This window comes from Pogonomyrmex barbatus, unplaced genomic scaffold (assembly GCF_055798465.1).
Source record: "Pogonomyrmex barbatus isolate J1 unplaced genomic scaffold, ASM5579846v1 scaffold15, whole genome shotgun sequence".
Classification (NCBI taxonomy): Eukaryota; Metazoa; Arthropoda; class Insecta; order Hymenoptera; family Formicidae; genus Pogonomyrmex; species Pogonomyrmex barbatus.
The window spans coordinates 784,045-808,987 of record NW_028297111.1 but is presented as its reverse complement, the minus strand read 5'-3'; the positions used below and the strand labels follow the sequence as shown (position 1 = coordinate 808,987).

Here is a 24,943-nt window from a genome sequence, read left to right as displayed (position 1 = left end):
AGGGAGAGGACGGTCGACAGCGGACAAATGGACGACCGTTCGTATCCGCGGGCGTATTTCACCAGGGACGTATTCTACTGACCGGACCTACCCCCCGCTTCACCCCGCTTCATCCCCCCCCCCCCTCCCCCCGAGAGGCAATAGCCGGCATCGGGAAATTCTCGCCTTTTCATGCCATCCTTTAGCATTCGTTGCTTCGGGGATCCGCTGGTAAATTTGTTTCGTAATTGTCGGAATTGTTCTATTGTCGTATACGCAAAATCCGTTTCCGTACACTAATTCGGCTCTTCCGGCAGTCTGACTTTACTGGAAGATGAACCGAATTAATGCACATCCCGTGGCGCTTGAGCTCTTTCGACATTGCTATTTGCATATTTAGATACAGAAAACGCGATGAAGTATTCTGAAATGTATGACGTAATATCGAGTGATATATATATATATATATATATATATATATATATATATATATGGCATAAATGCATAACAAATGTACTGAAATAACGTTCCGTTAAATCTATATTTGTATGCCGATTAAATAATTAATTTCGTTGTTCTTTGCTACACTAAAATCTATTTGTTAATAGAAAGATAATAGAATTTCTTAACGGTGAAATCATCGCGAGGAATTAAATATTATCTTGGATTTGCAAATTTTATTTAAATCTTTCTCAAGGGATACAATAACACTGCGCACTACATTGTTGAAGAATAACATATACAACGTCACGTAAGAAATGGATTGAAAAATGAGCAATTTCTGATTCAAGAAATGATAAAACAGAGGGATAATAGAATGCGAATGGCGCGACGTTTTCCTTTGACAGTGAACTAGTTTCACCCTCGACATGAAGCAGTTCCAACCCGCGAGATTACCATCATCCCTTACCGGAATAGACCCTTTAACTTCACGCTCGGCGATCCTGGCGGACATAGACAGTAATTTTGGAGTTAGACCTTCATTCCTGGAGCGAAACATAGGTGGAATTCGTATCTATCTTTGTCAAGATAGTTGACCTTGAAAAATATATCGAGATGGCGAAAAATATTTTTCACTCAACTTTCTTAATCAACTTTTTTAACCATTATGATAAAATTATGTGACACAAGGGGATTTGTGTCACACTTTAATAAATGCAACGAAATGACTTTCTGTTTATCATAAAAACAGTGTAGGAGTTTAACGACGATTACCGGTCGGTCATTTAGATTCTTAAAATAGCTTATAAGGGAGCAACGTAATCACGCACACACGCGAAATTTAATGATTTCCGTTTAGGGTTCCCTTTAGGAGTAGTAATAGGAGTAGTAATTGAATTCCATCGACGATCCATAGCAGCCACCTTGACCCTCGCTCGTAACTAATCTTCGGAGGGTTGTCCCACAAATGCGAAAAATGTGTCCCACGAGTGCCACCATTCTATTATAGAATCCGGAAATATGCATGATTTATTTTTGATACGTTACTCGGTTAAATACAACGTAATGTGTTTTTGCAACAACATATTTATTTGATACGAACTTAAAAATGTTATTTAATACATGTACGAAATATACATATTTGTATGAAAACTCGTATGTTTTACAATGTTTTACTAAAAAAATAAAATATATAAAATGTATAGAAATAATAAATGCATTTTTTAATTAAATTTTTGCGACTCAGTGTATATATATATATATATATATGCACTGTATACAAAATTGATGATAAACTTTGACGCAAATTTTAATGAAAAATGCATTTGTTAACTCTGTATATTCTATTATATATATATATTTTTCAGTAAAAACATTGACGAGTTTTCACGTACATTATTGTCGCCTGAATGGCATTCCGTCGTGTGAAGAACGCGACGACGATAAGGTGAAAATTTACCTGGAATTTTGTCTCATCGTCGTAGCTGATAAATACTATCTAAAGAATCCCAATTCATTGACGGTTTGGGATCAACGCGCTTTCTGAGATAACGCATATCTATTGTTTACATCTACCTCTTAATTGTCGACAAGCCGGAGACTGGAATGTCGGGGGAATTACACGCGAGATTTCCTTTCGTTTATTAATCTCTTCACAGCGTATGTAGTATATATACACATCTAAAAAAAAAAAAAAACGATTTACCCTTTTGCGATTTGTATGAAAACTTGGTATCCTATTGTTTTGGTCATCGCTTAGAGGAATTCAATTATGATATTTAAATTTAGAATGGCGGGTCGAAATTTGGAAAAATAATAAAAAAAATTGAATCCGCCATTTTTAATTAAAAAATTCTAATATATATTTGGATTCAACTTGAAAATCTTAGGATAATTATTTTTATAAAAATTCAGTTATTTTTTTTCTATTGGACCTGCTATTTTGAATTTTGAAATTCTCACATCACATTCAACTGAAAAATCTTAATACTGAAACCTGTAACAGAAATCTAACAAACTTTTTTTTCACATAATAGTAGCACGGAAACCTCACTTTCGCCACACTTTGAAGAGGTTCAGCTCTGATTTCCGAAATAATATCCACCACCATATAGAAAAATACAAATTGAATCGATTCTCCCGCCGTTGTAGACGTAAAAAATTTCAAACTTGTAATAAAATCGGTGAATTACCGTCATGACATAAAATACATAGTAATAAGTTTGCTGGCATCGTGAGATTGCCGAGACCACCTTTAATCAACATTCAAAATTGCTTGTCGTAAACAGACACGGCAACAAATCGATCCTTAATTTACGCCGCAGTTTCCGCGGCACGCCTTGGAAATATTAATCTCCGCTGTTGCCGCACGAAGGTTATACGAACGAAAGGTTGTAATTACATCTACATAAAACAGCAAAAAAAAAAAAAAAGAAACCAAAGCAAAGAGGATAGGAAATTTGATCGACGAATTTGCACTGTCGCTTTTTCGCCATTTAGCCTCGTTTAATTACGACGCGTAAACTCGTGCTTTTTGTATCGCCATCGCGTTTTACGTTTCCATCGATCTGCCGCGTTTTGAGTCCCGTGGAGTTTGCCAACCCCTTGTGTGTAGCTACCCAAAAGTGCTTGAAAGGGGAGACGAATATTTTCATCCTCGTCTTCGGACGCGCGAGACGCGCCCGGATAATTAAATTTCTCAGCTTCGTGACTGGCAGCCCGGAAAAAAATTCTCTCTTTGACCCTCTGTTGACATCGTAATCCGTCACGAAGCGCCTTACTGATGTAACGTTCTTGCTCTCTTCACAGATGACGCGACGATCTCGAGAATGTGAGAAAGATTTTTTTGCTAATTAATAACATTTATCTCTACATTGTGATTTCACGCGAGCGATTTTTCGCTCAAGTAATTCGCGCAAAAATATTTTCCCTTATGGGGTTGACGGTTAGCAGATGGATATGCGCGCTAGCGACTGCCGAAAGAATTATAAACCCGAATTTCTTAAATCCACAAGCGAGACTTACCTTGGTGAAGAACCCCTTTCTTGCGGACAAGAAAAATTATTATATATATTTTTCCTCCTCCCTTATCCTAGATAGTCTTCCAAGTTCTCTTTTAGGTCACGCGGCGCCTCGGCGCAAAACTCGCGGTCTTCCCGTGGATATTTATTTCTTTATACCCGGCGCATCTTGTAGCTCTTCTTTCGGAAGTTAATATCCTCTTTAATCTTTTCACGTCCGGAAAACTTCGCCGGCGAAGACCTCGTCTCCTCCGCAACTTTGCGCGCGAACTTCAACGTCGCGCGAACTTCCGCCGGTCGCGCACCGCACCCTGTACCGAAGTTAAAAATTTGCCCCGACAACAAGAGGGAGGTTACTTTCAATTTGCTCCTTTTGCGCCCCCTTCCCGCCCTTGTTGTCCGCGCCGGATCGATCTGCCTGGCGAGAGGGTGCAATCTCTCGTGTGGCTTTGACGCGGACAAACCCTTGGGCACGTCTCACCGACGACGAATATATGAATAATTCCCCTCCCCCCCCCCCCCCCCCGGCACGGCGCTGGCCGTTCGGAAAATCGATATTCCATAAATGTGTAAATGTGTAACCGAATCCTCGCGATTCTCTTTGCCCGAGCGATGTATGCGGCCTTGTCGCGTGTTGTGCCTCGAAATGCATTAGCAGCACATGCCCGCCACCTGTATCTTCAACATCCTTGACAATCTTTGACTGAATGGGAGGAAGAAACAACGCAATATCGCATACAAATCACGTTTGTTATTATAACGACGTGATATCATCACGGTTCTCTTCTTTTCGTCGTTCTATTTTTTTTTTTTTATAACTATTTCGACGCCACCGAGCGCGCGCTTATTTTTTTAACATTTTTTTACTTTTGATTCCTCTCATTGATTCGTGGATTTATTAAATTTTATTTATCTCTTTCTCCATCGAGAAAGGTTATTATGATAAGAATGTTTTTGTAAAATTTGTGTGGGATGGTATGTATTTTGAATACATCTAAAAAGGAAAGATGAGTCTTCGCGGTTGTAAAAGCAAATACTTAAATGCTAATAATTAATATTATTATTATACTGATAATTCTCTCGATGCATTATCAGTGTATTGAGATGAGAGTTGTTCGTGAAGTAAAGAAAATCTGAATTGCAAACGAGAGGTTTTTGGAAAGAAAGAGAAAGAGAGAGAAAGATTTATACAAGATGTCTTTTCTATAGAAGGAGCCTAGACACACGCGCTATTTAATTTTTTGTACAGAAAGAGCAGAAATAAATACCATTACGTTTATTAATTTCTTGATACACAAACTCACCTCTCAAAATACAAAATTTTTGTGATGACAGCCATTTACGAAGTAAACGCAACGAGAGAACCAACCTACTATCGCGGAAAAGAGGCAACGATAAACTTTGATTGATAATTTTTATTTCGTAAATTCACTGATTTTCTAATAAATTTTTTTTTTTGTCAAAATTTTTGACGACATGAAATTTTATCATAGGAAAGATTTCTCTTCCCGTTTTCTAATTCTCGTTTTGTATTTTCATCAAGGAGACTTAATTTCATCAATAATTTGAAATTTGGAAAGCTCTTGCGCGTGAGGGAAAAATCGTCGATTTGAAAAAAGAGGAAGAACGCGGAACAGAAAAGAGAAGAAAGAGAAGGAGGAGAGAGGAGAGGGGGGGGGGTGAAATGTGTCGTGATATATTTAAAAAGAGACTCTTCTACGTTTGTATGTATCGGACTAACTCGCGAGGGACAGATTTATGGGCAATATCCTCTGCGACGGGGAAAATTCGGGGCGATAAAGGAAACGCGCGCATGCGCGCACGCAAATGTGTTTCGGGAATGCACGCAGAATGTTGCGATCGATATCGGAAATCGCGATGTAATGCGTTCACGAGCGCATTTCCGGCGATCGATACATCGCTTGTCACTTTATCTTCCAGCGCCGGTGTCTCTTCTGTCGCGTGTATCGTTGCGCTCTCGATCCTCCGCGTTATTCGCTGGCGAAAATTCAATTTTCTCGATTTTTTTTTTTTTTTTTTTTTTTTAAATGAAAAAAACGCCCTTTAGTCTGCCGGGAACATGATCGCGCTGTTGTATATAAAACAAAAGTGAAGAAACGGGGAGAGAAACATGCTCTTTTTCGTCGTTTCGCGATAAAAGAAAGAGCCGCGCCGCGTTTTGTTTCAGCACATTCTTTCTCCGTCTATTTTCTTCCTTTTCTCTTCCTTCCTTCTTTTCTCTTTTTTACGAACAAAGTTTGCTATCCCTCGGCAGGGCGATGTTTTACGATGTTGAACCCCAAGCTTCGATTAAAAACAATAAGTGGATACGGTACATCGCGTACAGAAACTATCACACGCACGATAATTGGACGATTAAATTGTTCCGTTAAAGTGCCTTTAACTTTTCTAGATAATTTCATAGATAGAGTAGAAATATTTCACGGACAAGAGGAGATATTATCAGCCCAGGTCAAATACAACCAACTCGTAACTCGAAACGGTTTTGCGGAGGTTAGCTGGAACAAGTTAAAGCGATCGTGCGATCGCGCCGTTTATTAATCGAGAAGAAGCTTTCTAGGCGATCGAGCTAATCGCGACAATTCGTCTTCATTAACGCGCTTCTCTCGATTTCGCATAGAAGCGAGGGGGGGGGAAGGGAGGGAGGGGGAGGGGATATCGTCGTATCGCGTTGAGAGCGACAGCAAGAAAGGGAAATTGCGCTGATTTCGCTCGCAACGAGGTTCTGCCGCCGGGCGAACCCTTTTTTTTTTTTTTTCTTCTCTTCTTGGCTGTAGGCTTGAACTGGCAATTAATTACAAGGGAGACGCCGGAAGCTCGATTCACGATGCGCAGCGAAATATGAAATTCAATTTGGCCGTACACGCGGTCGCTTCCCGCGCTCGATCCCGGAAAATTACAAGGGTTTCCCATTTCACTGGTAAGAATTTCGGGAAAGATGGCGCGTCGTTGACGATAACGACCGCGTCGATTAATAATCCCGATGTCTTTCTACCCGGAGACGTCCGGAATCCGTACTTAATTTAATGGATTATGTAATGTAATCAGGAAGAGCGATGCGCGACGTCCTTTGGTCTTCCCGGTTACAATTTTAACAACGTCGACTTAATAAATTGTTATTTTTTTTTTTTCTCGCGATTTTCCCGATCGAATTATTCTCGGAGACACTTTTAGCAAGAATTATAAATTCTAGTTTAAGTTACGCAATTGACAACTGATTCAAGGCAGAACGCACGATTAAAATGTAAATTAATTTGTGACATTGAATGTAATTACCCACTTCAGTGGAATGATTATGAGACAAACCAGTTTTCAGTTTCCAGTTTATTTTTTTTTTTTTTTTTTTTTTATTTTATCGATATGCTGATCAAAAGTATGGTCACGTCATTGTGCACGGAGTTGTGATCGTCAATTGTACGAGGTTTTTAATACACGCGTTAATATCACGAATGAAACGTAATATTTTAATATCCGATATCGACTATCATTCTTTCATTCTCATTATTCTCATCTCGCGATATAACGAATGACGCAATGGTGAAATTCGTCGTTACGTCGCGGCGCAAAGTTCAGTTGTGTTCATGGATGTGATAATTATGCGAATTAGGCGGAAAATTTCGCGTGCTCGCGCTCATCGTTGTCAACTTCCGCTTTTAATGAGCTCACCGTGTTTAATAAGCGCGCGGTATGCAAAAGGAGTGAATTTGCATCGCGAAGGAGGCATCTAAATGCCCCGTGAGCTTAAACGTTTAGCTGAGTTGACAAAAGCGACGCCGCTGTCGGCAAGAAACACACATCTCCCCCCACCCTCTTTCACTTTTTATTATTATTATTTTATTTTGCATGAATAATTTCCTTTTACAAACACACTGTTTATATACAGCATGCGAGCACAGCTTCCCGAAAACAATCTCCTCTCTGAAAATCCTGCTCTGAAGTAACTTTCGAAAAGCTGACCGAAACTTTTTTTTGTTTACACGCTAAATCATTATCGTTTTCGGCCTATTCCAACTTTAATTAACTCAATTGTTATGGAAAAAAGCGAATTTGATGATCGTAGAGAGTTCACGAAACTACACTGAAAAAAAAAAAACTGTTGATTTAAAAAAATATTCTTTAACTCAACTACACATGGCGGTCACGGTCAGGCAAATATTTACAAAAAAATTTACAAAAATATTTTGTTGATATTACCCACGTATATTTAATTTAATGTATATGTATTTAAAATTCAAAAAGACAAAATATGCGTTTAATTCACATTTAACATTTTTTTCAGTGCAGTGGAATAGTTATGTGTTTGATGTAATCAGTCTGTATAATATAATACAATACATTTATGCACAATAAAAATTAATAAATTTTCCAAAAGTAAATTAAATTGCATGTACTGAGATCAATTTGGAAGCCATTTACACTTTAATCTTTGCAATTTCTTTGTAATGATTAAACTTCCATTATTTAATCAAAATAATGACACGATGGCAAATAATATAGCGATTTATCCGTGTCTATAAGCTATTCTCGAAAATTCCGTCATCTTCTCATTAGGTAATTTTACAATTACCATTCATGATGCGCGTTCGTAAAAACTCATCAGAGAGTACACTCGCGAATGCGAACGTTTGATCCGAGCCTTGCTGACGTAGAGTCCGCATAATGTTTGTGTAAACGGTATTCTTGATGCTTTGGTCTCGATATTTTGATCATTTTTTTTTTTTTTTTTTTTTTGGAAACGCAAGATGAATGGTCTTGCCGGAAGCATGAAACGCCAAGCTAGCAAAGAGCAAAAAGCCATGCGACCTCTCTTCTAATTCTCTGAAACGCTCGGTTGTTGCAGGCACACACTCCTCTTCTCGCGGCCGACACGAGACACGTAAGTAGAAAGTTGGTGGTAAAAAGTAGAGAGCCGAGACAGGCAAGAAGATTGTTAGCGACTACTCGCGATCGAGAGAAGAATCGTCGCTCGTGTTTGCGTCCCCTTTAATTTACGCGTTTCACTCGGCTGATGAAGCGCGTCGATTACACGGGAGGGGAACAGCTTCGCTCGCGTGTCTGAAAATTTGACCCGGATGCACATCTCAGGAAAAATCATTTTGTGTCGGACCAAATGTCCAAATATTTATGTGGATATTTCTATTCAAATTTACGTATAAATATTTATGTAGGTATTTATTTGCTCAAATTACTAGTTACTAAAATATGGAAAATTTTTGCAATATTCAGTCCGAAAAATGTTTCACTCACAATTCCAATTGGAATTCTAAATGTTGTAACAGTTGAAACGTGCCGCTATTTTTTTATGTCTGTTAGAAAATTGTCTGCCATACGTAGAATTTGTAGCGGTAATATTTAACAACGTACGCGAGAAAATTTAGATGTCATAATCAAATCACACTTTTATAAGAGAGTGATTGTTATCTGACTGGGCGCCATAGAGAGACTTTTCCCCTAAATTTGATAAATTATTCAGATATAAATTTTATCATCTATATCGATTACAGTGATTACAAAATATATGCGATATCGCAGTTATCGCTCGTTAGTCATTTATTTATTTTAGTTAATTTTTTTGTATTTAAATAATTTTGTATTACGTAATTATAACTGTAAGATCATTTTTTTCAGTGTTATCATGTTTAAGTGCCGTACATAATTGTTTTGCCCGAATAAAATTATTCTCAGATATGCATCTGGCCAGATTTTTAGCATCTTTTTCGTTTAGCTCGCATATCGTTATCGACACGTAAAAAAAAAAAAAAAAAACATGGTTTTTCGTGACGTTTGCAGAGACCGTTTACAAATTTTACGAGATAAAATTTGCTCAAAGACTTTCGAACACTGATCGTTATTAACGTCATTTAAATTCTTCTCTCGAAAATAGAACGCATTTACATATGACTATAAATGCATACGGTAATGTCTCATCGAGGGCATTTATTCCATTAATTACACAGATGATACGATTAATAGTTCCCATGTTGCATGTCCCGCATTTCTGCAAATTGATCGACTGTCGCGTGCGTCCTTGATGTGTATGCGAAGAGCTAACGTATCATTTCGAATTGGAATTCATAAACTATTGAAAGGTCTGACTTTAACAATTTTATAATTTTTGATATGGATTAAACAAAAATAATTTATTTAGACTTGAGAAATGCTTCACCGGTATTTATTGTTATAAAAATCTTGCTAAAATGCAGGAAATAAGGGAACACAAAGTTTTGAATAAATAGAATTCTTTCGGAAAATGTGTCCTTGATACAAATTCGGATTTCGTCTTTCTCAAATAATATAAATTGTTTAAGAAATATCTGTCTATCATTTATTTATTATTGAAATTCGTACATAAATATAACTATAGAAAAATGCGGAAACTGTTTTGTAGCAAATAAAAGCAGAGTTTGATATAATCTACAATTTTTCTGTTTTAATTACACTTGTTTTCTTGTTTTTATTATTATTTAGTATTTTTTTGAAGTAGAAAAGTAATAAAGTTTAGAAGCGATAATTTTTTCATTAAAATCACAAATCTTTTAAAATAACAGGCAAATTTGAGTAGAACAAACCGCATTTAGCATCTTAGTTTATTTTGAAACACTTTTTCGGTGACCAGAACTCTCTTGACTCCAAAATTCCGGAATAATATTCTTAATTTTTATAAAATTTACAATACAGTGTAATTAAACCTATAATAATAATAATAATAATAATAATAATAATAATAATAATAATAATAATAATAATAATAATAATAATAATGTAATTAAACCTATAATAATAATAATAATAATATTATATTGTATTATATTGTATATCCGTGTAACACTGTATTTCAATGATTATTTTAATGCTAGAAAAGTGCTGTAATAAGTGCGAGTTTCGCTCGATTTGTCACGATCAAATTGTACGGCGGAAGTTATACTGACGATCGCGAGAAAGCCCAAAGTTTAGAAATTGACAACATTGGGAAAGGAGGGATGGGGGGGGGGAGGGCAGTTGACTAAATCGACACGCGATGGTTACAAACCTTTTACAAGACAGCGCGGCGGCTGTTTCGACGCGTACGTCTAAGTTTATCGTGATGTAATTGCAGTTTCATATCTCTGCGGCGCGACGTCTCCTCGTAAATTACACGCGCAAGAAGACGTAACGGATAATTATTTGCCCCTGAGTCATTAGCGCTAACGATCCCCCATCCCTCCCCTCCCCCTCTCCCCCTCCCCTTCCTGGGAAGCGCGGGAATCTAATCTACGAGCAACGATTGCGTTCACGACACGTCGTTCCTTAATCATCGTTTGATCGGTTAACTTAGGCGATTATTATCCGCGGATCTTCGAGACGGATCCGGAAGTGCCCGGAAGTGTTCCGGCCCGCGCCCAAACTTCCCGCGAGCGCGAACTTCCCGAGAGCGGATTCGTAACGCGTGCAGGAAATTGTGTCATCTCGCCTTCCCTCTACTCGCTTCCGTTCCATCGAGCGGTCTTCTCTCATCCAATTTGCCATGAAACTTAATCCAGTCGCTTCTTCGAGAGATTACGCCCTGACTTGAATGATTCTAACCGATTGGATAACATTGCTATTAAACTTCGTCTCTGTTTAACCTTCAATTGATGATGCGAAAAGAAAAATATAATTATGATGATTCTGTCATGCGTATTCCTTGCATATTCTTTCGCGAATGATTCTCTATCGGATATAATATTAATCGAGAAATTGCAATTGCATTGAGCAATGAATATCGTATATCTTTACGCAATTTTGAGAAAAAATTCAAATTTAAAATAATTTTATTTGAATAATTTAAAAAAATAAAACAAATTTCACTTTCGTTCTTTAATTAATATTTAATTTTTTAAATAAAAATGTTAAAGACAATAAATTTGTTTATTCATAATTTTTTAAATTCGCATTTAATGATTATGCTTACATTTAATTTTTATTCTTGACTTCTTATTGAACGAAGGAAATAATTTAAAAAGGACAATAAATTTTATTCCCTGTCTTTCCATAATATCCAATTCGAAAGAATTGTTTTAAATAAAAATTTAAGTAAAAGATGAGCAAATCTTTTTTTTTTCTCGAATTTTCTATTCGCAGTCGTGATTATGTTTATGTTTAATTTTTATTTTTGATTTTATTTATCGCGAACGAGGGGGAATATTGTAGGATCCAGCGCCGTGCACACAATTCCGCGCGGATTACAATGACAGCGATGTTAATTTTACAAGGTATCTCGAGCGCGTCGCTCATCGTGGACGCTAAATTCCGATAGTCGGGAAGCTTAAAATAATTATCCCGCGGCGTGAAAGTTAAACTCCACGTAGACGCGCGGTGTAACACATGCGCCTGTACATGAAACGTTTTCCCTTCGGGCACAAATGTAAACATGGCACGATGCAAAATATTTCTATCTGTCATGGAAATCCGCACATTCGGGTTAATTAACTATCGCGCGTTACATTGTGACGTTATCCTGATGGATGCCCGTGTCTCTGTCAATATTTCGATTATTATTTGACGAATTAAAACTGATATTAAATGTCAAATAAATTATGCATTACTTGTTATCTGTGCGTCTCTGTCACTGAATAATTTTGTCTGAATCCAAACGAATATGTATGTATTACGAGCGTCCACTTGAAAAATGATCTGAATTTCTCAGAAAAGTTGTTTATGCCTCGGAAAATGAAGGGAATTTTCAAGGAAAAATCAGGGAATTTTGAAGTGACTATTTCTAATATTGTGTCTTTATTATATAATAATCGAGAATTTGCTGATTGAATTTTTAATTGATAACAATGCACTCATTGCATCCGTTCTAAACGTTAGAGATGCCGATTTTATAACTAATCCAATATTGAAGATAAGGATTTCGTAGTAGACGCAATTTTGTTTAATAAAGATAATTATTTTAATTATAAGTTGCATTTCATACCGGTTATGCATTATATAAGTTTTGTTTGTAACTGTTGAAAATAAAACTTGAAAATTTTATGTAATATAAAATATTTATTTTTTTAGATTTCTTATAGTTTCTTTCAAAATTTTTCAAATTTGATTTAATGAAACGAGTGATTTTTAATTTTATTTTATGATTTATAAACTTTTATGAATAGAAAATATTGAGGACTTTGTAAAATATATATATATATATATATATATATATATATATATTTTTAAGATATACTTAAAAATACTTTTTTATTTTATCTAGAATTTTTAATAAATTGCTTTGAAAATCAGAGAATTCTCAGAGAACTTTTTTCTCGAGCAGATACTGTGATTAGCCAAAGGACAGTACGCTTACTCTTTCTTCCCTTAAGTGTCGAATGTTTTGGGGCATTATTTATTCAATGAGGTTGATTAGGTTCTTCGTCGGCTGGCTGGGCTTCTTAAATCATTCTTGTCTCTCAAATGTGTAAACATACCCGTCGTCTCCTGCTCAAAACTTCATCAGTTTCATTCTCCTCGGCCTCGTTGGAAGATTCATGGGGCGGGCTTGATTCGATTTGCAGCGCCGTTTGAAATTCAGGCGAAAGCGTATTTCATTCGTCGACAGTCAGGCAGGGAGGGAAGGGGAAGAATAGGGAGCCAGATTGAGAAAGCAGCTCGATGAATATCGAGCTTGCCAAATGGAGTAAACTGCAGCCTCCGATTCGTGTAATCTTCCGGAAGTCGCCGTCTGCCGTCGATTACCCTTCTCTCTCTCTCTCCCCCTCTCTCCCCCTCTTCATCTCTCTTTTTTTCATTTGTCGCTACGTCTTTTTGTTTTCTCGTCACCTTTGTCCTGTTCTTTCTCTACCATTTCCTTTTCTTTTCTCGTCGGCTCGACTTCCTCGTGCCTTTCCTTTTCTTGGCCTTGGCGGTAAATCAGGCGAAAGGGGTGCCGCATAATCCAACGAAATGAAACCAAGTCGTTTTTACAAGAACGTCGCGGGAATCATATTTCCGTCCTTGGCACCGTGAAAAACCGTGTTTGCTTTTTCTCGCGACGTGGAAAAAATCTCGCGCCAACGGGGGGGGGGAAATGATTACCCCCGTGAATAGGGAGATTCATAGCATGGAGCATCGGCTCGGCGAATTCCGCGGGCGTTTCATCAATACGCAGCAGAATATATCGGTCCCCAGTATTCATTTCCTTTGGATTAGTACACGGATTGCATATAGAATAGAGTACACAGATGTATCCGGGGGAAAAAAATCCGCTTTTTATGTAACCACCGTAAAAAGCGGTAGATATTTCTAGCCAGCGAGACACGAATGATAACGGAGATATTGTCGAATTGAAGAAACTTTTTTTTTTTTTTTTTTTTTACGATTGCATAAAAGATGCTACTGCATTCATGATATCGCACTGTTTGAACTCGCGGCTGAATTTTTAATACACCACTCTGGCCTCTCTTTTTCGCGTACTTTTTAAGTGATTAGTCATTTACCCATGTGTATTATAAATGATCGGGTTTTTGCGTTTTTCCTTTTTTTTTTCGACAGACAGTCCGCAATAACATCCGAAATTACAACATCGCGATATTGTAATTTCGTGGACGGTGTAATTTTGTTTCTAATAATGAGAATTGTAATATCCCGGGCTTATTGTAATATACCGAGCATGCTTATCTGCATGCGACATTCCGAGATCTATTTTCCGCGAGACAAGTTAGGGCTTCGATCACTGCCTGAAATCCCGGACCCGAGATGCAGATAGAGTTTCCCGTGGGAAAACATCCTATTTCGCATTATTCCAAGCCGTTCGAAATTCCAGTTTCATCAAGGCCTTCATTTCGCCCTTTCCTTCAACACGCCGTGTTTTCCCATCTCAATATTGCGCCCTAGTCATCATGTTTATGAAGTCTGCGTTAAAACGTGATTATAGCTTCACTTCATTAAGATAACGTTAAATATCGACGGATCGTTAAAGATGTATCCTCTCCCAAGGATGATTGAATTACTTAAAATTGTTTTACGTCATACGATCTTTGTTCTCGATCTAGATATTTTTCAGTCCTCATTTCGGCTTTGGTGTTTTCGGGTTTTCGGGTTCTCGATTACGGACCGTTTAATTATGATTATAAACCACGATGATTTGTATCACGAGACGCGTTGTTTCGCGATTGGATATCATATTCTATGTTATATTATCGGCCATGTTCATCGGAATAATCGATATCGCATCTCCTCTTGACACGATCCATTAGTGGTTAGGGATCATCGGCCAGTGGCTCATGTTGATTACCACGTGGTGCACCTCCTCCTGGCACTTCCCGCGCTTCCGGCCCTTCCCCCCCCATAGCATTGCATTATAGGATGCCGGTATTATAACGGGACACGTCGTATAAATCACGTCGAATGACGTGCATGCATCGCTCTCTCGGTTGCGTCCCCTGGCGTCGACGCAAATTGCCGGCATTAGTCGTTAGTGACGGATCATGACTGGCCCTTCCGCTCCGAGGAGATCACCAACGGCGCTGTCCTTCGTGCCAGTTTCACACGTCTAATAACTCAATTCTGTTAATATTTGAACGCCCCCCCCTCCCTCCTTCCCTCACTTGAACCGTTGGATAATTATTATTCATCGATGCCTCGATGTTTTGAATAAAGGCCTCCGATATCGAGACAAGAATTCATTTTCAAACCACCCATCTATTCACGTCCTAAAGATGAAGATGCTTCCGAGTCGATTTTGATTTTTACATATAATTTTTTTTAAGAAAATGTAAATTTACATTGACGTTTTTTCTTCGATATTATTATAAAGGTTATAAAGAAATTTAATTGCGATGAACGAAACTTCCGTGAAATACATTTAATACTTTTTTGCTATTTGTATGAATGAATAAAATTTTATTGCGTCGTATTTAAATCTTATTTCCCACGAGTAAATTTTTAAGTGTTTAAAGGAGCCAATTCTTCAGTTATGTCGGCAAGTCGTTTTTTTTTTTTTTCATTGTCTTTCAACATTGTTATTCCGGTTTCTTTTTCTCTGTTCCTTTTGAATAAAGGAACAATCCCTTTTTCACGCCGCTTGCCTCGTATTTTCGATTCCACGATGCATTTCGTAGGACAATGTTTGAATCAACGGAGCACGAATGCGGCGTGTTTCTTCGGCTCTTAATGATTTTTCCAATACGCGGAGTATATTGCGTGCCGACAATCATTTATCTTTATTTCACGGAGGATACTCTCTGTTGCGGCTCGCACGAGGCGCGGAATTTATATTGATGGTGGCACGCATAGATATTAGGAATAATTACATTTTTCCGTTTTTGGTACGCCGTATGCCGGAGATTTGTATAATTCGTGTAAACGTTCATTGTGCGGGAATTAGCGGGATAAATTGCGGAGTGCACGTTGCTCTGTTAATGCAAACAGTAGTATCATTATATACTCGTTCCACTCGGATTTAGTCGCGTCTTGTTATTTTTATTTTGCAACGTGTGTCCTCTGTGTGTTTTTCAACTTTTATCGTCGCTCTAACTTTTTCGTTACGTTTTATCGTGAAAACACCGACAGTCGAATATATGTGTATCGTATCGTCATATCGTTCTAACAAATACTCCGAAACCTATATCCCCTTTATCGCGTTCGTCCTAAAATTAATGGAATTACATCCGTTAAAAATTTCAATCGGTGAAAAATTATTCGGGGGGTAGGTAGTTTTTTTTCAGTTTCAGTTTCAGTTTTAGTATACGCGCGATAGAGGGAGGGGACGCGTATCGGCGTGTAAATATTTTTATTTCGTCGCTCTACGAACGGAGAACATTTTTTTCCCCGCCGAGATTTTCAGTCGGCCGGTAAATATCGAAATAACCGATTAAACGAGAGAGGGAGGCACACGGCCTCGGGTGCGTTCGACCGAAAATGTTTACCCTGGAATTGGGACACCCGCAGCCCCGCCTGGGCTGGCACATGCAGATACCGTGTTCTCCGCAGGTGTATAAACTTTAACTCGCAAATGCTGTAATAAAGCCACGTTGGATCCGCCCGTTTGCCGAGTTGGGTGAACTACAAACGTGGATTTGCATCGCATTTGATGATGATGATGATGATGATGATTCGTATCGCCAACGCAGAAAGCGCCTTGTTTCGCGAAATACTATGCGCTAATCGCTCGCATTTAATTTAATTTATCATCACGATTGACAGACGGTATTTCATCCTCGGCGAATTGATAGTTTTGCAGCGAAGCTATCGGTATCAGAAGTGTCCAAGTGTGCGTATTTCTACTTTTACAAAACAATAACGGATTTTTTTCTTCTCTTCATCGTGAACAGCAAGGTATTCGCTGTAACGAGCAAGACGTGGTGGTAAAACGAATCTTGTGGATATTGAAATACCGCGAAGCGAAAGCCTCTAGACGATGGTAAATATTAATCAGTCTCGGCAAATATCTTCGCCGTGCGAAAAATAATTGACGCCTCGGCGGATGTGGATAATCCACTTTTATAAAACGTTCGTTCCCCCCCCCCCCCCTCCCCGCCTCCCCTCCGTTCCTCCACTCGATCGATATAACGCCGAGTTTATGAATCGATTTATGAAGCGGGCTACGTCCGAACGTTGGTGGTTCCCACCAGAGGCGGGTTGACTGGCCGCGTCTGAAAATTAGGGAATATTATTATAATGTATTCCAACTCATCTGCATCGGAATTACCGGCTAGATAAAGACCCGCACGAGAGAGGCACGAGTTTCGGATTAAAGGGGATCGATTTCGCCCCTGAGAAAGCGTACTACACGTATGGCGAATCAGTCATCGTGCAAGGCGCACGGTGACACCCCCGACCCGACACACGGTTGTTTGCTAAATTTTCTGCATGTTGGTTAATTTATGGACACGAATATTATAAAGCCGCAGCCTCGAGCCTCGAGCGTCCGAGCGTTGCGACAAGTGATATTAACGTGAACTTTACAAGGTGTAATTTTTAATAACGACGACATGCAACGACGAGATAAAACGCTCTCGTTATTTCGACGATGTGCCATCGGAGGAATGAATTATTCATGATTCACACTCTTGACGGAAAACCTTTATTTAGCGGTGAGTTAACATTAGGCGAGGGAAAACAGCCGTGACACGGAGGGGGGAGGGAGGGGGAGGGGGGGGGGTTCATGGGGGTGCCGGGATGAAATCTAAAACCCGAGGAGTGTATTTAGGTCGACTCGGTTGTCTCTGACAGCTCGTTTGTCCTGTACTTTTTAAAACTACCGGACAATTTCCGTGGGTTTATCTTCGCGAAACTTGTTCGTTTCGCGCGTAAAGCCTTGCCGACTAATTTGAACGAAAAGTAAACTCCGGGGCTCTTTATTTTGCTTGGCTTCGCGTTGGTAAGAAATTACTGCGTCTCGGCGAATCGACGTGAAGTCGAGACAAACTCTCAATGTTATTTCAAGTCCGTTATTTCGGCTTAAATATTGTTAAACGTACCATCATCATGTCCTTATCTACACATTTCATTATTTTGTGAATTAACTCCTGATTTTGTACGCGTTCGTTTTTTTTTTTTATCGTCTATATACAAAAATTGAAATACATCTTTGCGTACAATGCCCTTTTTTTACTCAGATTTCAATTTCTTTTTACATTTTCAACAATTATGTGTTATCTGTCATTTGGATTCTATTATTTATTTACAATTGAAATATGTTTAAATACCAAATGCCGTTTGCAATTTCTTGGCTTCTTTAATAATTATGTTGTCTAGATTTTTTTTACGCAGACGTTAAAACCGGCGTAACTTACTTGTCCAGACACAATAACAAATCTGACATTTTGGAATTGAACCGGAGGGCTTTGCGGATTATCCGGACGCTCGCCTCATCTCGACGTCTACGTCTGGACGTCTACGTCGCGAATCTTGGATATAATTAATCTTTATGACGGTGAATCTATTTACGAGACGAGACGATACAGCGCGATCCTAAACGCGGGACCATTTACCATAACGCCGCTGTCGATATTCCGTTGGCACCGAGCGGCATCGCTACGGGGTAGGTGACGAGGGGCGGGGAGATGGGACGCGTGTCGTTACACCTGCATGGATTTCATGGGATGGCAGGCGCAGAATAAGGTCGTAAACTCCCCGGGCGTAAACTCCCCGGTAAATGGTACGTGCCGGAGTAGAATGAAGTTCTCTTCCCCCGAATGTTGAAATCGGCGGAAGGCGCCCGGGCCCGATCACCTCGATCGAGCGCACCCTATAACTCGGGGATGGTTGGTTCATTCGATCTGTGTGTAAACTATGAAACACGACGCCTGCAACTACACTTCCGCGCGCTCAGGATTACCAGTCAAAACCCCTACCCGGGGGAGGGGGGGGGGAGGGAGTTAGACGGCAATACGAAATCGCTTAGTTTGTCTCCTCCTGCCCATCGGAAACAGCAATCTCTACTTCTGCCGGACGCACGAGTTTTCGACGATTACAGCTACCGTCATGCGTTTCGACCCTCGGGATATCACGAACGATGAACGATTCGTTACCTTCTCATTCGACCACTCCAGGATTGGTATTTCGGTTCTCGGTTTCTGTGTTTGTTTTCAATTTATATCTCGTGCGTTGTGTCCATGTAATACCATTATCACGGAAAACGTTTAAATATTTTTAAGCGTTTTTATTTTAAGCGTTTGCAAAATGTTGGAAAATATCGCAACATTTTGTATATTTGCGTTATTTATGATTTTATCTAACTAACGATTTTCATGTCTTTCAGTATTTTTATATTCTATTAATCCATTCGCAGTGTGATGAAAATGAGATTTTCATACACTACTGTGCTACTACTGTGTGAAAAAAAAATGTCTTAAATTTCGAGTATTAAAATTTTTGAGGTCGCTGAATCCTGAAATGTAATCTCAAAATTTTTAAATTTAAAATGGCGGATTAAAGTTAAAAAAAAGATCGAAATTAGGCATCTTAGGATCCAAATTTGCTAAATCAAAATCTTATGTCAGAATATCAAAAGTTAAATTCAATTAAACAGATAAAAATCATTCGACAGATTTAATCTACCATTTAGAATAACAAAATTCTGATATATATTTTGATTCAATGATTTCAACAATTTTGGAGTATATATTTTTATAACAATCCAACTATTTTCTTAAACTTTTATCTGCCATTTTGAATTTTGAAATTCATATATCATATTTGGATTCAGCGAAAACCTTAGGATAATTATTTTTATAAAAACCCAATCATTTTTTCAAATTTTAATTCGCCATATTGGATAGCCTCCATCTGGATATCCGATTATTTTGAACTTTGAAATTTTGATCTTATTTTCGGATTCAGCGACTTCAAAAATCATACGATACCGAGTTTCATATAAATTGCAAAAGAGTAAATCGATTTTTTTTTTTTTTAATGTGCTACGTACACACTGTGAATTTATAATATTACGTAAATTATAATATTCTATTTAATATTACGTTAACATTACGTAAATTATAAATTTTGTTAAAAACTTAATAAGCAAAATGTTACACAGCGAGGGGTAAATCGACATAGTATGCAAACGTTTAACCCTTCTCTCCTCTTACACTCGCATACATCAAGACATTTATAATAAGACTTTATAATTAAATTTGGACACGTCAATCCCTTGTAGAAGCATCCACTATACCGGTAGACCATCTAAAGATAATGGCGCTCTAAAATGTCTTAATCTTCTCGCGGAAATTCTCGAGAGAGCACCGGGGGATGAGGGACGAGTTCATACTTTTCGCGTCTCGATAAATTCTCGCGGAGCGAGAGTGAATTTATTGCGCCGCGAGAGCATTCCGCGGATTAACTCGTCAAAGTGTCCCCCTAAGAAATTGTCCGGACTCTGCCCTGTTACTCCGCGGGAGTGTTGTATGCAACTATGTGCGGCGTGAATTGAAGTTCGCTAAACTGAAAGTTTAGCAAACGTGCGCGACCACCACCATCACCGCCGCCGAACCTCTTCCCTTTCTGTGGCGGTAATCGAGAAATTACCGTTGGTAGCGCGGGAAGGTAATCGGGAAATTCGCGAAACGAATTGGATCGAGAAGGTTGCGGTTCGATCCAAGAAGAATGAGTTTCCCCGAATAGGAATTCCCGAACGAAAGTGGGATGACTTACGTGGACACTAAGAGTCCAAGTCGATCCAGCGAGAAGAGGTCTCTCGTCATTTCGCGTGGAATTTCGCGAAGAGGCTTATCGAGATTCCGCGCGTTCAAGTGAAGAAATTGAACCCCATTGATTGTCGCAGAGTGTCGCAATGAATAGAAAAGAGAGCGCGAGGCAATAGATTTGTGTAATTCCTTCGATCGAACTCGTGCCGAGTGGGTTACATAAATCGAGCTATCGAGGAAGAAGCCGTCGTGCCGCGGAAATCTACATATTATGAGAGAGGAGATGACGAAAGGGGAAAATTAGGGGAGATTTATGAAAATTATCGATATTACGTATACGGCGCGAGGGATGATGGATTTGATTATTCGGACGATTGTGTGGCGGTGAGGGAGGGGGAGAAAGGGGAGGGGGATAGAATCAAGGCATTTGTGTGCATCCGAATGGGATATGCGATATGTCTAATCTAAACGCAAATCGCACCATTCTGATTGTACATACTAAACTCTCTGCTTTACGACATTACATTACATTCGAAATTCGAGCAACGTGTCGTTTCACATTCGGGAAATTCGCGGTTCCGCTGTTCTGCAGCTTTCCACTATTATCGCTCGATTTCCTCCGTGTAATCCGATAAAGACATACGGCTTGAAGGAAACGGATTTTTACGAGGGTAAGCAACGTTTGACAAACCCCTTCTGCGCCCCCGTAGAAGAAAAACACCGAGCGTCCTGGCGGTGGCCAGGAAAGAATGGGGAAAGAAAAGCAGCCGGACGTGACCGGGATAAGGGTTGCTTCCCCGCTTCCGATTCGTCCGAAAACTCGGAACCTTTAGCTTGCTGACACGGAATACAAGATTAGAATAAATTTACGGTACTTCGTGCTTCGTATTAAGTATTCCACCGTCTCCTTTATCGTCTTTGTTTGTTAAAAGGAAATTTTATCTTTCATTCGTTACCGATGACGTCTTGTCCCGACATTTCCAAAAGCGAGGATTTAACTATTACTTTTTCTAACTATCGTGCTGGAAAAATTTTATAACGAAACGGTAGTTTCTTCCCGAGAGGAGTTATCTTCCTTAAATCTTGCTTTTATTCTGATCTGTATAATTTTACCTCACAATTCGTTGCTTCTTCTGTCTTCGCACAATATCTTGCCTTAAGGTCTCTTATTATCTGCTGAATAAGCTTCGTATATGTGAATAAGAAAAAGAAAGAGGAAGAAAACTTATTTTTGTTTTAAAACTTGTATGCATATGTTTTATGAGATTATTAATGCACACAATTTAAAACTTTAATTTTTTTCAATTTTTTAAGAATTTTATATCGGTGAAGATCGGAAGAAAAAAATCTAAAAAAAAAAAAAATGAAAGGAATGAAAGATGTTCTTAAAATGTTTTTATAGACGGCCAAGATATTTTGTTATTAAAAAATTTTTCAAAATAGGAACGTGATATTTTAATTATAAGATTACGAATATAAATAAAATAACATGCCCCCTCCCCTCCTCTCCTCCCCCCGAAGTCGATAAAATATTCGACGAGTATCGTGACGACATCGCCGTTCGCGTTGCTGGTTTTTGCACGAGAAGAGACACAAATACCAACGTCGTGGTGGCGGGATATCGTAAGAAGACCGCAATTTGTTTACGTTTGTTTCCGGCGTTCGCCCGCGGGATTTTCTCAGGCGAGAGCGCCGTTAATGAATATTTATATCATTATCGCGGCCCGTTTCTTCGCGTGTAAAGAAAGCTTAACGCTACCGCGCGTAAAGAAAGCTACCGCTCGTCCGACCTTCTCCACCTTCGCTGCATATTTTTCAGACCCGGGGAGAAAAACAGTAAGCGTATAAATCCTCCAGATTTCTCCAGCAAGAAAAACGCAAGAGCATCGAGCCTCGTCGCACTCTCATCGCCATGCGAACTGCAATTAAATCACCCGAATAAATTAGTACGATTAAATGGTGAAAATTTAGGGAAATTTTGCGAGAGAGAGAGAGAGAGAGAGAGAGAGAGAGAGAGAGAAAATTGATAAATGAAATAATTTTTTTTATTTTAAATAATGCGTTTTTTTATTTTATTAAGAAGAAAATTGCATGTGAGAGGAGAAATTGACGTTGAGACTGATATTTTTTATTTGTGTCAGAATCAAGTAAATTGACACTAAATCAGAAGAAGTTGCGTGGCGCAACTTGATCTTGATATTGTTTTGAATTTTCGATCAATTTCCGATCGTTACGAGTTAAGTACGTGTGCTGAAATGATCAATTAACTTTACTCGGTATTGTTTTGAATTTTCATCAATTTCTGGTCGTTACGAGTTAAGTATGTGTGCTGAAACGATCAATTAACTCTCAACTGCAATATCCGCCGCAGCCGCTCGAATTTTCCGATACGTCTGGGGGGAAACTTGGCGGATCCGCCGTTCGCAAAGATTGGATCGTTAATACGAGCTCATTAATCATATACCGCAAGCAGCCTATGAAATTAATTTCGCGCGTCGTGACTTTTAAACGTCAGCCAATAAATTTGTACGAGATTAATTTTACGATAAATGGATTATTGTGTATCGCACCCTCTCTCGAGTCGCTTGTTAGTCTTTCGTTGTTTCTGTTTAAATCTTTACCAATCCTAAGTAAGCCTATCTCTATAACGTTTATCGAATTAAAAAAATAAAACACATTTTATTTCTTCATTATCAAGAATCAGTGTGGTTATCTATATAAAATTATCTAAATTATTTACCAGAGATGTAGATAATCTAAATAAGAACTGTCTAGATGATTATCTAAATGAAAAAAAAAAAAACTTAATAGCGATATTATCTTAAAATTATTTAAATAAATGATATATAATTTTATCTTTTATCTATATAAATTTAAATCATCCTTATCCTAAGATAAATTTAAATGTAATTCATCTATTTATTTTTGGACGATTTTTAGAGTTTTGAGCGCAACACTGTCAAGAATTTATTTCCATCTTGTCTTAATAACTTTTATCATTGCACAAATTGATTTGACATTCCGCTGTGGATTAACATAATGAGTGCGGCTTCATCGTCGATCAATAATTTTCCAATGTTCGGTCGTATTAGACCTGTGACCATCCAAAGCCGCTTACAACCGTCACACTGTTCACGCTGTTCGGGACGTTCACGTTTGTGAACGAAGGTATAAACTCACGTGTTTTAGATATCCCGCATTCATATAGCGTTCGCGTTTTATGCGCGTTTCGGGTATCGCGAGTTTACGCCCGGAGTAACATCGAACTCACGGCGGCGGGGCGGAGAGGAGGAGGAGGAGGAGGAGGAGAAGGAGGAGGAGGAGGTCGTCGATGTTGAATCCCGGAGCATGCGAGAGCTTCCGTGAATTAAACCCGCGCCTGCCCAGAGAGTCGAAATGCCGCGGCATGCTAAAACGCGAATCCACTGTTATCGTAACGCGATGTCGGCTCCGCCGAATAGAGATGCAGATGAAGCGAGCGAGCACAGAATTAGCGCAGAGTCCATTCCCATGTGACACATTAAAAAGCGGAATATGGAAACGTTTTTTTTACAATCCACGTTTCAATATTCCGAGACGTCCATCAATACTCGAGAGAGCGAGCGAGCGAGCGAGCGAGAGAGCGAGCGAGCGAGCGAGAGAGAGAGAGAGAGAGAGAGAGAGAGAGGGGGGAGGGGGGAGGAAGAGATATGAGATTTTGATAAGGCATTTGCAAAACGAGCATTTGCATTCTGTCTGTTAACCGTGGACCGTTTTATTACTCTATGCACAAAGCTGATAAGATCGTTACTCTCGAAAATGTAATCTGATTTAGTTTTCCCTCTATTTCAATAATCCCTAACATGAACTGTTTCCGTGCGAACGATTTTATTTATTCGTATGTCATTTGTTTTCGTCAATTAGGGGGCGAAATTTTAATTTGGATTGCACGATAAGGGTGAATATAAATTGGATTAGATCGATTAGAAGAATTAATTTAAATTAATTTAAATTATACGAATTTCTCCTGAATTCTCCTGCAAGTCAAGATTAAAATGACAACGAAACGAGATTAATTCAATTTTGTAGATCAATTAAGAAACACGACTAGAAGAAGAACGGCTTCTAAATTAATTCTTAAAAAACGTTTGAGGCGAGTTTTTTCTGGAATGAGAGGAGAAAAAGAGAATTGAGAATATTAATTGAAACGAAACCTCGTTCCCTCAAATATTCTACATTAAATTTTAATATCATCGAATCATTGTTTTTTTTTATTTAATTTGTTAAGAAACATCCTAATTATCATCTTATGCGTGTTTATGCGTACTTTTACGTATAAAATTTTTTTTCGTCGTAAATTAAAACTCCGAGAAAAACACTCGCTCGCGGAATACGACAGTGTAACTCTTCGTG

At 38.6% G+C, this 24,943-nt stretch overlaps 1 protein-coding gene across 9 annotated transcripts in view; it reads left to right on the top strand.

The window, feature by feature from the left end:
* The window catches only part of dlg1 (MAGUK family member discs large 1), a 281,985-nt gene that overhangs the window by 161,647 nt on the left and 95,395 nt on the right, over nucleotides 1–24,943 (top strand). For 8 of the 9 annotated variants that reach the window (XM_089073511.1, XM_089073506.1, XM_089073510.1 and 5 more), the window contains one exon: nucleotides 8,302–8,337. The exons of the other annotated variant lie outside the window; for it this stretch is intronic. In XM_089073511.1, the coding sequence (XP_088929637.1) occupies nucleotides 8,302–8,337 (36 nt within the window). The remainder of the gene's footprint in view (nucleotides 1–8,301; nucleotides 8,338–24,943) is intronic. 9 annotated transcript variants of the gene reach the window in all.